Raw genomic sequence first — 14,560 nt, 5'->3', positions numbered from 1 at the left:
TCTTTTTGTAATTTCTTGAAGGACTATAGAACTATAGGAGAATCTGCAGGAAACTTTCTGTATCATTCCCTTTTGCCTTAAAATACCAAAATTTTCTTCCTTTTCTTAATTTTTACAAACACTCATTGATTTCTATAATTCTTGAGCTTGTAGATGGGGCAGGGATATTAGTCTCTTTTCTTAAATCTTCAGATGAGATATTTCCTTCAAACTATGCAAAGTTTGCTCTTGATTAATCTTAACAATGGTTCTGCTTTACAAAATTTTAAAAATAATAATTAAAATTTTTTTTGAATGTAACTGTATTGTGTTTATTATCCTAAAAACATGCTAAATAATAAAATCTTAACATAATTTTCATGTGCTGCACACTATAATGTATGCTGAGCTTAAACATTCTTTTGACTAAAATGAAAGGAATAAATCAAATCATGTTTTCATATTGCTTTTTATGATATCTGGTGTTTCTTTTACTAACTAACAGTAATTATCCTAACTAGATAAATAACTACATTAAAAAACTAACCACAATTAATGAATTACATGAAATAATGTTTTGTTATTTTCATTGCAAGGTATATTTTCAATGAGTGATCTGAAATGATTGGATATTATTTGTTGAAGTTATGTAGGATTTCATTATGTAGTTATATGTATATATACGTATATTTCACTGAAAGTACATGATTTTTTTAGTGTATTTTGATACACATATCTACCTACCAATCTCTCTCTCTCTATATATATGTGTGTGTCTAAATAAATTGCCTAAAATTAACATAAATATATATAGATTTTAAACTGAAAATACTGAGTAAAAATATATAACAAATATAAAAAATTCATTATCTTACTTGCGCTGTTCTCTGTCTAATTCATCTTTCTTATTAGCTAAAGCAAATATTCTTAATTTACAGTTGCTCCATTGGGATCTGGTTGATAATATATGAGGAATAAGCATGGTAAGTCCTAAAAGAATTAAAAAAGGAAAAAAGTGTAAAAATTTAATACCTTTATCTTGAGTTGTGCTGCATTTAAGTTAAAAACAGAATATAAAATATATCCCATGAATTGATCTGTTTTCCTATTAACTGATTTGTTCAGAGCATAGTTTTTTTTTTTTTTTTTTTTTTTTTAATGTTAAGTGAAACTTCTTAAAGGAGGAAAAAAGTTAGTACAAATTGCACATAAAATAACACATATATGAGTGGTTTTATATATTTATTGCTTTTTTTCATCTCTTCATTATGTATGTAAACCATTCACATTTACATTTTATCATTGCTGGGAAAAAGTTACTAATTATGGAAAAGCAAAGAAAATTTATTTCAGACAATGTGACTTGTGTACAGGATTTACTAAATAACACAGATTCACATTTACAATTCATGCTTGTTAGGAAAATAACAGAATGTTAAATGAAGGATAAAATGAAAAATACAGTAATGCTATACATACTAAACTACACAGAAAACTTGCATTTAAAGTGGAAGCTTTTGCAAATGACTCATTTGCTACATCATCTAGAATTCAAATGAAATAATTTTCTCCTTATTCATTTCCTTTCACTCAGTTGCTGCAGTGTAAGCTAAAAACAATTTTCACAGACATACTGCCTTCAAAAGCTTCCAAATGAGTGCATTATCTACATTGTTTAGCATATATAACAACAATATTTTATTTATTATGTTAACACTGCATGTGCCATTTAATCTTCAAAAGACAAAATTACCAGCATTCAAAGATTTTATCAGCTTTATCATTACTTAAGTGCTGATCCTTAAAACTTTTAGAATACATAACTATTTTTTACATCTTTTGATTAATTCTTTTTATTGTATTATGAATCCATAGAAGTTTGTTTGCTTTAATGAATAATTAATATACAGGTAAATTCCAACCGGAAACTTGTAATAAGTCAGTATATTAGGTAATGGAATGTGAATTTAAAGCAAATTCTTGAATTTTCAAGCTGTTATAGTTGCACACATCATCATCTTTTAAAGGTCCACCAGTACTGAGTGGATAAATGTGTTCACTGGTAATTCATTTCAGATTTGCATCCAACAAATGAACAGGTTCACTGCATGAGGATTTTATGATTTCCCTGTATCTAATGTAAATGTGAGATTACTTAATCTTAGGAACTTCATGCACACATCTTCCTTAGGCAAGTAACTACTGAGTGTTTAACCATAAAAAAGAGTACTTAATCCATAATTTTAATGCTATTTCATTTTTATATTTTAAATGATTTTTTCCAGTCTACAGAATACTAAAAAAACTCTTTTTTTAAAACTAATCATGACCACAGGTATAAATTTAATAAATTGATATAATAAATAAAGTTAGGATTAAAATTAAACTTTTAAAGATTCACTCTTCATTTCAATCAAATATACTCACAAATGTTAGTTACAAAAATTTATTGCATGTTACATAGTTTAAGATTATCAGTAAAGTACTCATGTAAATTTATTTCAATAATGCTTCTCATAATGAAGATTTTATTTCTTTCTAGCAATATAATTTATTTAAACTTGGGCAATCCCCCATTAGTTTTACACAATTATTTGATATTTTAGTTTAACTCCTAAAGGAAACTGTTATTTCATAGCCTGCTGCTTATTTAGAGAACCCTAGTGAGAGACAATTCCTAATAGAAAGAAAAAGTAAATTATCTAATATAAAAACTTTACACAAAAGATGGATCTATTTCTGTAAAATGATATTTCATAATACACAACAAAGATGATATGAAAATAATTATACCTCCATCATCATACAGCCACCACACATCTATATATCCTTTCTTTTGCTTTCGTTGAAATTGAGTAGCAGAAAGTTTTACTTCATCTGGAATTATTGGTGCTAGAGTTTCTTTAGCTTCAAGACCTGTATTATCAGGACTTTCAATAAATCCAAAGTTTACTTGACCATGTGGATCTGAACTTACATTCCCATTTAGTGAACGAACTGTACAGGGAGAAGATGGTGGAGAGCTTTCTCGTGAACTGTCCAGAGCGCATGATGCAACAGAAACTATAGGTAAAACAATATATATATATATATAAAGGTAAAGTTAAATTAAAATTAAATAATTCTCTAGTGGCATTGCTATAAGGAATGGAATTTGAATTTAACAAACATTCTCTATTCATATAAAACTATTTTAAATTTAAATATTAAATTATGAAAGTTCAATTGTATACAAATAAAAGATCAATTATTGCTGCAAATTAATTTGCAATATCATTCAAATTCAGAAAGCATATGTAAATTAAGTACAAGTATCTAAAAACATGAAAAAATATTTATTAATCCAAAAAATTAATTAATTCGCAGCAATAATTGATCTTTTATTTGTATAGAATTGAATATTCATAATTTAATATTTAAATTAAAATTAGCTAATCTCAATAGAAGTTTTGTCTAAGTAAAATTCCCATACATGTTAAAAACCACTCTGCTTTAATATAACACAGAACGAAACAATTTTTATTATGAAATTTTTTAAGCAATAGATAACATGATGGATCATAAGGATAAAAATAGAAAATTGAAAAATCTACTTCTAATAAAAGTAGAAATAAATAAAGATCTCAGAAATTTGTTTCAGAAAACATATTTGAAATTGTACAATAATATCAAAATATACGTAAGAAAAATTATGAATCTTTAATAAATAAGTATGGACTTCTGAAAAGTAGAACTGCATAAATTTTCAGGTCATTTTTCATTTTACATAAATAGAATAAAAGCATTAAAATTTAATTAATATATATTTAATTAATAAAATTTAATTAATATAAACTTTGACAACTACATGGAACTTTTTCGTTCGATCAAAATGGATTTGCTCTTTAAAACATTTGTATTATTTTTTTCTAAATTCCCAAACCATATTTTTTATTGGCATGCTAGATTTATGCATTGTATGGCATGCTAAGGAGGGAGAATTGATAATTTTCAGGCATAAAATTAAAAGTAATGCTTTAAATTTTACAATAAACTTAGGCAAGTATTTTATTAATGAGCTCTAATACTACATACTTAGAAAAAAAATTAACATATGTTTTTTAAAATTGACACAGTTCTAAGTGTAATTAAGGGAAAAAAAACTGCATTAATATGCTGCAAAGCTGTAATATCTATACATTTTATGTTTTTAATTTTATGCAATAACTAAGAAATAGAAGTAATGAATAATTCACAATCAAATTTCGTTAACATTAAAAAATACTTGCAAGTGTTACCTTCTGATAATTCAGAACAAGATTTATTTCTAAACATTCCATCATTATCTTTTTTAAGTTCTGATGTCATTTTCACACAAATTTTCTTTTCTTTCTTTGATAGTTTTGCAAGTTGTTCTAAGTGCGGAGCATATTTTGAGTAATCCATGCCTTCTGGTAGCCTCAGTATTCCAATAGCCATATGCATATCTAAAGCATCACTGATGATGAAAATAAAAATTCTACATTAACACACTAAAAAAATATACAATTACATGAAATATTTTACTGGAATGAAATAATAATTATTCATTTTATAATGATAATTCTATTACAAATTTGGTCTACACAGAGATAGATTTAATGAAGAATTATGTTACTTTCAATTAAAGCAAAAACTTATTTTTCATTGATGCCTAAAACCATGATTAATGGGCACCAAGAACATGAAAATAAATTTTCGAGATGGCCTGTACTTAAGTAGTTATGAAAATTTATTCACTAATTAGTTAAAACCAAAATTTGATATTAATTCCTCAGAAAATTATGTTGAAGTAAGGTTTAAATGGTAATAATTAAAAGTATCTAAATCATATTTATATATACTAACTAATTTCAATAAATAGTTAGACAGAAATAATTATTTTCATTAAAATGTATAATAATACATTTAAATAAGAATTCATTACTCTAATTTTATTTTTCCAACAAGAAACCCAACTTCTATGATACAAAAATATTGAAGAAAATCCATGGAAGTGGAATTTTAAGGCTGTATATAAATATATAGAAATATATATTCATTCTATATATTACATATAAATAATGCATTCAATATAGTGAACCTTTCTAAGACAGTCACCCATGGTTCTAGACAACTTTGCCTTCTATTGAGATGGTTGTCCTAGAGAAAATGATTGTAAGTAGTGGTGAGATTTAACAGGCTTATGCACGCTGTTATTAAATTTATCTCTCATTTGTGATTTTTTTGTTCTTTTAGTTTACCTGTTTATTTATTTCAAGAAAAGCACATGGCTTGCACATCATAGTCATACTTTAAACAAAATTAAATTTTACATTAAAGCATGAAATAAAAATTAATTATTTTGGGGAGTGCATTGAGATAGCTTTAACAGGAAAACTGTGTAATAAAATTCCTGATAACGTAAAGAAAGCTAATGTTTGTATAGAGAATATGTTAAGAGCATTAAAGAAGCATGAATGAGCTTTCAGCTCAACAAACAGAATTTCTAAAAGATCTTAAATTGGACAACATTTTTCAGATTTAATAACAATGTCCTTAAAATAGATAACTTTAAGAGCACATTATTCTAAATTTTATGTAAAAACTTCAGTGAAAAATTGTTATTTGGCCTCAGAACCTAATAGAAAAGGAGTTCTCAACCAGAAGAGGGAATTTTATAGTTACAGAAGTTTATGTGGTCAGCCTTTTATTTAGCCTATAATAAAGTATTTAGTTTTAATTTACGAATATAAATAACTACTTTTATTCAATTTTGGTACTTATCAACATTTTCTATATATTTTTGGTTTAATTTATAAAACATGTTAAAAAATTTTAAATCTAAATAATATATATATATATTTCAAATTTTGGGAAGGAAGGAGGGGGGATGATCTTCTGGTAATGGTGAAAAGGATGCATGAGACAAAACAGATTGAGAACTGCTATCCTAGAATATCAACTGAGGTGAATGAAGAAGGAAATAATGTGTAGCAGTTTCTGGCATAAATTATACTACATAATTAAATCTGCTCTTATTTTATGTCCCATTTTGGACAAAAAAAGCATGAATACCGTATATACCCGCACATAAGTCGACCTGCTCCACCCCCCTCCCCACTTTGACATAAAAAATTCGTAGGAAATAAGAAACCCGTGTATAAGTCGACCCCCCACTTCCGAAATCGATCGAGAAACTTCGAAATTTTTTTTTTAAGTACTACATTTATTCAAAATCATCTGAGATAAAAAAAGTAAATATACGATAAAAAATACTTTGGTAAATAAACAAAATCAAAATCCTTTAACGTCCGTTTAATGGTCAGATTCGCCAAACATTTCATAGAACTCTTCTGTCGTCATTGGCTCGTCATCATACATATTTTCAGTCTCGAACTCCGTACTGTTACAATCACTACTAGAGCCTTCGTCGTCATTTTCACTTTCAAAAACAGCATCATCTTTCGTGCCGTCTAGTTCGTTGCTAATACAACATTTTTTAAATGATTTTATAATCATTTCAGAGGGTATTTCGTTCCAAGCATCTTTAACCCACTGAGCAATTAATGTAATATTGGGCTTTTTAATGTTGCCTCCCTTTGTAAATGTTGGTCAACTGGAACTAATCCACTCTGCCCAATATTTTCTAACATTTACTTTGAAGGGCTTATTGAGGCAGACATGTAGGGGTTGAATGACAGATGTCAATCCTCCCGGAATTACGGCCACAGTCGTTTTTAGGTGTTTTGTCACTTCTTCAGAAAAGTGTCCACGAAAAGAATCGTATACTAAAAGAGAAGGTTTTTTTGAAAGCTGCTCCCGGTCTTTTATCCCACACATTTTTAAGCCAATCGACTGTTCTGTCAGCATCCATCCATCCCTTTTCATGGGCGCGAACCAGCACACATGATGGAAACACAACGTTTTTCGGTAAAGTTTTTCTTTTAAAAATGATCAATGGACGAAGCTTACTGCCGTCGGCCAAGCACGGAAGAACGACCCTAAAATGGGTTTTTTCATGCCCGGTTCATTTTTATCAAAATGCTTTTTTCACCTTGCAGTCAATTGTTTTATTTTCTGGTAGATCGAAACACATGGGGTTTTCTTCCATATTCCCTATTTGGGAAAGTTCAAAAGAAATCCTTTTTCTTACATCGATAATGTATTTTTGAAACTCCATAACCTTTGTTTCCAAATCAGATGGTAACTTTTGCGCCAGTTTGGTGCGTTGGCGTAAACACAAACCATGGCAATTCATAAATTTAGTGCACCAATATGTTGATGCACGAAACGTGTTTGGAACACCATACTTTTCTTCTTTTGCAAGCTTCATTGCTCGTAAACGTATGCCAGTTCTAGTGACAATGAAATCATTCTGCCAGCACTCTAAAACCCCAAGCATACAAGTCATTTTCGAGTTCTGGAAAATTAGCTTTTCTGGGAGCAGCGTATGACTGACGTTTCTGTTTAACTACCAATAAATCAGCCATATCAACAGAAACAAGAAGGGAAACAAAAACGTACTGACAAGAGCGAGTAAGATTTAACAGTGGGGCACGTGATTCTAGCAAAGAAGCCGTCGAATCTGGACGTTAAACCAAAGAGTTTTCTGCCCCCGAACAACCAATCAGCATTCAGCAGGCAAAAGCTTCGCCAACATATCTAAAACGCAGGATAATTTGGGAAAAATGATCGCATATAGAAACCTTCTAGAATTTATTCCGGAAAAGATTCGCGTACGTAAAATCTATCTGAATTTTCCCTTTTTAAAAGTTAAAAGAAATATTCAAAACTGTTCAGTTATTGCGTGGGCTATTTTTTTAAATTTTGACATGTACACCTGTTAACAAAAGTATTTCCTGAATGAACAATAACTATTATAAAGACTTATACGTACGTAAAAACTATCTGCATTTCTCTTTTCTTGGTGTGTTGGCGAAACTTTTTTATTGCTCGATACTGATCGGTTGTTCGGGGGCCGAAAATTCTTTGGTTTAATCGAAATTTACTCTAGTTAAAGTATGAAACTCTGTGATTAGTTCGTCACATAATTTAAGTCATGAAATTACTTCAAGTAAGTGACTTATTTGATAAGTTGTCCAATTTGAGTGCGGGAAGAAAACAACTGCATTATATAAAGAAATTTTTGAACTTCCGATTCTTTTAATTTTTTATGGCCCCGCGTATAAGTCGAGCCCTCCACTTTGAAGTCTTTTTTTTTTGTCCAAAATATCTCGACTTATACGCGGGTACAGTAATTTTAAGCATTTGTTTATGCATGTAAGGATTATGTTAATTTTATTAACATTTAAATTTTGAGTTAAACTTCCTTTCTTATCGCTTCTTAATTTCACCTTACCACTTCCGACCAGATCGTAGTTTTAGAATCCCGTCTGAATGCTAATGAGGAAGAGCGGTATTTAACCTCGAAGTTCTACTGTCTTAATGAGACAGATACCAGATATTCTGGCTAGTAGCAAGCGTCTGTCTTTTTAGGCTACTCTCTCACTAAGACAGTAACACGTCGTGGTTAAATACCGCTCTTCCTCATTAGCATTCACACGATACTAAAACTACGTTCTGGCTGGAAGTGGTAAGTTGAAATTAAGAAGTGATAGGAAAGGAAGTTTAACTCAAAATTTAACTGTTAATAAAATTAACATAATTTTTACATGCATGAACTTTGTATGTTCTATTTTTGTAAAATCTAAGACATTTAAATCAAAATTTGATATTTTGGTTTCATAAGATAAAATGTTAACATTTTTATAACTTTTATCGCTCACACTAACTTTTTAAAAAATTTCACAGCTCCCCCCTAATTATTAGGTGATGCCGATTACCAGTTTGCATAATGGATTTACTCTGTTCAAAATTATTGGACAGTGTAAATCTGAAGAAAGGATATAAAGAAGGATAGAATTGCAATATATCAATTCAGCAATACCTTTATATTAATAAAATTACAAATTAATTACAAAGATGACGACTGAATAATATATACAGGGTTACTGTTGAAATTCAATTTTCAATTTCTGACTTTCCAAAACCAAAGTGGAGCAATTTCGATGACCATGTGTTATCATGGAATTTTATAACTAGCTACAAAATTAAGCATGAGTAACTGATTTATTTCATGTATTTACTATGAAATAACCAAGAATATTACAAAAATTTATTTCACTCACTGTTTTGAAGCAAAAGAAATATACGTACACTTGTCATCAAAATTAAAAGATAATGAGAGAAAATTTGCTCCCTAAGTTCATGTTCCAACCAATGCCAAAAGCTGTAATTATTTATGTTAATCAAATACAACTGAACACAAAATTGCACTTCAGCACATACGTTAGTGCCAATTCGATGACTGACAATGAGGTACAAAATGGATGCATGTTGAATTTCCAGTCTGTAATGCCATTTAAAGTTAATGTGGTTTCTGAAAATTGTCAGCATTCAGTAGTTATGGCTTAAAGGCATTATTTAAGTGAAGATCAAAAGTGGCAAATAATTGGTAGAAATCGAGGGAGGTCAAACACAAATGGAGATCACCAAGATTTGAATATTCCTCAAATTGACATATCAAGTGGTTGAAACTGCTTTTCAAGCACTGGATCAGTTGATAGAAAGCCTGTTCAAGGGTGATCAAGAGAACAGCTGCATCAGAAGACCCTTTTCCATCGTTGTGGGCTCAAAGAAACCTATAAGTGATTTAGTTTTAGAACTTTAGGCTGTCACAGGAAATCGAATTAGCCAATCTACTGCTGCACAAATGATTTGGGGGAAAATTTTTTCTCTGTCATATTCTGCTTGATAAGTGGAATTATAATGACAGGGGATCATGGTCAGAAAATGTTGTACTCTTTTCTCTTTATTTTCATACCTACACTTCTCTGCTAAAATTTTCTTCTATATTCAAATTCTGTTTTTAATATTCTCTCTATTCTCATTAGTGACACTTTAACTCTTTTGCCTTCTTTTATTGCTTGTATTGGGGGGAAGAAGCAGATCTTTTGTTCTATCACCCCTTGAGCTAGCAGTACATTTTATTTATTTCAGATGAAGCCCAGTTCTGCTATTTCTTATAATTCTCTTCTTTGGTTTTGAATAAAATTGTAATTCTAACCTAAATCCTAAAAAAGATGGGGTCCGGTACTTTATTTTATTATTCAATAATGTATGAGTAATCCAACATTATTTATTAAATTTTTGTTTACCTCTTTATAGTTTACTGAATTTTAATTATTTAATTATTTTCATTATTAATTATTTCTGTAGTTATTTTATTTATTTATTTATTTTTGCTGTTTTTCCTGACAGCCTTTCACAAGGTTGTAGTTCTTCTAATTTTAGATATTAAGCCCTAATATTAATTATGGATGCTATAATAAGTTATGGTTTTGAAATAGAGAAATTTATTATGCTTTCAGAGCAGATATATTTGAAAGTTTTCTTTCATGTGACTTTTATTTCAGAAATGTTAGCCATTTAATTAGATACACCTAAGCAGTAAACTCGAAAAACTGAAAAATTTAATTTCATATTTTAGTGATGAAACAAAAATTAGGAATTAGAAAAAACACAAAAATATGTAAATGAAATATAATAAATAAAAATATTAATTAACAAATTATAATTTCAGAAATTGACCTACTGAATGACATTAAAATATTCTTGGACTTCATCATGAGCACAACTTTCCCAATTGTTTTTATATCCCATTAGTATCATATTGGGTCTCAGTTTTCCCATTCCAGCAACCTATAAATATATTGGATTAAAATGTAATACATATATACTTATTAACAGAAGTTTTCTAGTTAAGTAATGTAAATGATTTATGATATTTTAAAGAATATCATAACATTTTGCCTCAGGTTTGGCACCATTATCATATAATTTAATTTAAAATAGTCATTATAATGTTGCTATAATTTGCAACTAAAAATGTAATAAAATGCAGTATTTAAATTAAATATTCTCAAAATTCATGATTAAATTTCTCATAATTCATAAAAATTCATAATTAAAAAAAAGTAAAAGGTCTTGGCAAAACAGGAAGTTGTTGATCAACAAACCCAACATCTTTAACTGAACTTCTGCATTATAAAAGTATGCTGCTTATTAGTAATAATATTTTATAATGTAGAATCAATTAAACACAACCGCTCCTTCATAATAATATTTTGTAACAAATGTTATAAACCTTTACTACTACAAGTAATAAAAGACACTTCTTAAAAGTCTTATAATATTACACTTATTACAAAATTTCTGATTACTACTTTTATACACCATTCATTACCTTCATCAAAAAGTAAAACTTGATAGTATACTGACAAAATTCTGTATTACCATGTAGACCAGGGATGGCAAACTACAGCAAACCTTTACAGCCTGTGGACCACCTGAAGGATCTATCCAACCCGGTGCAAATTAAAAAAATATTTAAATTGCTATATGTTATATAATACTTTATATTAAATATTACAGAGCTTGTGACAAAATAGAAAGAACATTTCACATGAATGAGTTCAAGTAGAAAAGATCTGTTATCTCATTTCAGTGCCATTTACACTGCACATTTTAAGCTTTGTGCAGTGCCTTTCTCTTGTGGCATTGTCATAGACAAGTATAACAAGACTCATATCGCCTCTTGAAAATTTCTCAGAATACGATATTTATTGATAATCTTCCTAAATGAACAAAGGCACTCTTTTTCTCTGAAGATGACATGGGAAAACTGAATTTCGGCCTTTCAGTGTAAATTATGAAGCAGTGAGGCCAGACCTGCAGCTTATCATCGTAAGTAGTTGTTTCTCAGTGTTCCAAAATCACAGTTTTACAAATCATTATTGAAAGTAAGTTTCCCAAAATTAATATCTCACACCCAGAAAATTAGCACTACGTTTGCTTAATCTTATATATATGATGTTTTCTGTCATGAATGTTAGGAAGAATAGATCTATTTCTAATACGAAGAAATCTATCAGAAATAGACTGACAGATGAGCATTTAGCAACACGTTACAGAATTAGTACATCGCAGTTTGAAAAAGAATTTAAGGAACTTTTAAAAATGCAGTTGCAGTTTTATTAGTCACATTAATATTTGTACTCTCTTTCTTAACTTTTAGAATAAATTACATTGGCCCACAAATTTTTTCTTTTGTTTTTTGGCCTACTAATATAGACTGATGTTAAAGAAGTTTGTCCATCACTAATATAGACTGATGTTGTCTAACAGTTATATTCTTCAGAGGGTTAACTAATTATATATTTTAGAATTAAACATAAGATTAATCTGTTTTTTTATATGTTAATATTACATAAAAATATTTAACTTTTAATACATCTCAGTACTAATGCTTAATTAATATTAACCACACAGTTTAAATAATTAAACTCAAAGTATATTACAAGATACACACCTGAATCAATGAAGATACACCCCGAGAAAAAGATTGGTCTTCCACTGCACTGTAAAAAGCTTTGATACTTCGATACCTCAAGTATTTGTGACCCATTTCTAACATTCCTGTTCTAGTTTTGTGACTCAAATGCTCCTAAAGAAGAAATAGTGTACAGTAAATCATTTATAAAGCAAAGCTTAGAATTCGGAATACATAAAAATATTAATAGAAAGAGTGAAACAATAACACACCTTTGTAATTACATTTCCACAAATTAACAGACTCAATTTCTTTGTAATAGTATAACTAAAATCCACAAGGGCTGGACGATGACTTGGATGCCCAGTCAATACAAGTAATTGAGGCCTAAAAATAAAAATTCTATATATAATTCTGTTTATCAGAAACTAAAATAAATAAAAAACAAATATGGAAATAAAAATATATGAAATTAGCCCAGTTAAGACAATCAAGCACATTAATAGTTAGTACTAAAATTTATATTTCATACTGATATGAAAAAAGTGGAGTGGAAGCCATTTTTGTGAATAGCTTTACAAAAATGGCTGGTGAGTTAATCTTAGACATAAGGAAGCTCAATCTGAAATTTTTGAGACACACACAGGTTTTTAAAGTTATACTTAACAAAATTTTAGAATGTTCAAATTAGTTTCCTCCACGATCAATGCACATCTGTATTCAAATTTTCTAAAAATTAAATGCCTCAAGACATTTATTTAATGGAATCAATGAAAAAAAAAGCATTTATAGCCTCAATTTCATCTTTGAAATGAAAATGACATTCACATAAGTTTTTTTAGATAAAAAAATAGCCAAGAGTCATACATAGGTAGATCACTTGAAACTCAAGTGTTAATCTTGCTGAATGAGAAGATGCTCTGTCATGGTGAAGCAGTCCTCTAACATTCACTTTTTGAAGATACTTAGTTGTGTACCAATTAGCTGTGACTGTATTCTACTTTTTCAGCTTGATGCCTTTGACCACCCTTGTATTTCTGAAGAAACAATATATACAGTACAAAGTGTGAGATCCTGACTCGTTGGGACTTCGGCGATTCCGGATTTGGGAGATTTCCGGATATTAGATCATCAGTTTAAAGTTTGTAAGATGGCATGTAGAAATTATAAAATTAAAAACATGGTTTATGAAATAATGAAGCATTTACAATCTAAAGGGTAACAAAATTTACAAAAAAACCTTAATAATTGTTTGTTTATTTTATTAAATATTTCTTTCAATGTAAGTTGTTTAAGTTGCTTTTTTTGTGCTAATATTTTCTCTTTAATTCTGTAGGCAGATATATTTTATTATTCAGTTACAAAGTTCCTAATTGCTGCGTCAAGAATTCCAACTAACTTGTCAATCAAAATTTTTTCATTTTCGATAACTTCTCTGTCACTTTCTTCACTATCGGTAACAGTATTTTCTGGATCTATTACCACACTACACATTTTGCCATCTTTTAAAAACTTCTGTTATATGATCTTCATTTATTACCACTTCTCCACATTTCTTTAAAAAATCCGTTAACTGGAAAATTTAATCTTCGGTTTGTGATATCCGAAAACCTTCACATTTGTGGCTATCATCTTTATCGTCCTCACCATGAAATATGCTAACTGGCAATAAATTATGCCAAGCAATTCTTAAAGTATCTGGAGACGCATCCTTCCATGATCTTGAATTCTCCACAAAGCAGATTTAACGCTAAAATATAAAAAAAAAACTTTGAATAGTCTTGCTATTATTCAAGAAATTTAACCCTTTAAGGTCGTATGTCCACTCAGCCACCAAAGCCTTTTTATCGTTCCAGTCGTCTGTCTGCTCTCAGCCACCACAGCAAGGAACTATACGAATCGTATACTGTATGCATTCATGTATCAGTTTACACTTTTCCTATACGAACCTCAATGCCTAAAGAACCTATTCCCGAACCAATACAGTGCTCCATCGATTGGAGATAATGCAATCTAATCTAAACAAAAATTGTGACCCAGCACTCGCCATGCAAGACGCAGTGGTGAGTCAGTCGTCTCTTTAACGTAATTAATTGACAACGTTCAACAATACTTTGTAGAATTCCAAAGAATATTTTATAAACTGTATTTAACAGTAATTGGACATTCTCTCTGTTTAAAATACTCCAA

The 14,560-nt window shown here is 29.4% G+C and overlaps 1 protein-coding gene across 3 annotated transcripts in view; it reads right to left on the bottom strand.

The window, feature by feature from the left end:
- The window catches only part of LOC118188530 (solute carrier family 12 member 2-like), a 325,874-nt gene that overhangs the window by 9,225 nt on the left and 302,089 nt on the right, over positions 1–14,560 (bottom strand). For all 3 annotated transcript variants that reach the window (XM_085811044.1, XM_085811045.1, XM_085811046.1), the window contains exons 15-20: positions 12,643–12,757; positions 12,410–12,544; positions 10,634–10,740; positions 4,257–4,456; positions 2,773–3,042; positions 855–969 (exon numbers count right to left, since the gene is read on the bottom strand). In XM_085811044.1, coding sequence (XP_085667170.1) covers positions 855–969; positions 2,773–3,042; positions 4,257–4,456; positions 10,634–10,740; positions 12,410–12,544; positions 12,643–12,757 — 942 coding nt within the window. The remainder of the gene's footprint in view (positions 1–854; positions 970–2,772; positions 3,043–4,256; positions 4,457–10,633; positions 10,741–12,409; positions 12,545–12,642; positions 12,758–14,560) is intronic.

This window comes from Stegodyphus dumicola, chromosome 2 (genome assembly GCF_044657685.1).
Source record: "Stegodyphus dumicola isolate Sdum_Otavi_A_Nest chromosome 2, ASM4465768v1".
Lineage (NCBI taxonomy): Eukaryota > Metazoa > Arthropoda > Arachnida > Araneae > Eresidae > Stegodyphus > Stegodyphus dumicola.
Note: the sequence above shows the minus strand (reverse complement) of the source record. Positions and strands in the feature narration are given on the sequence as shown.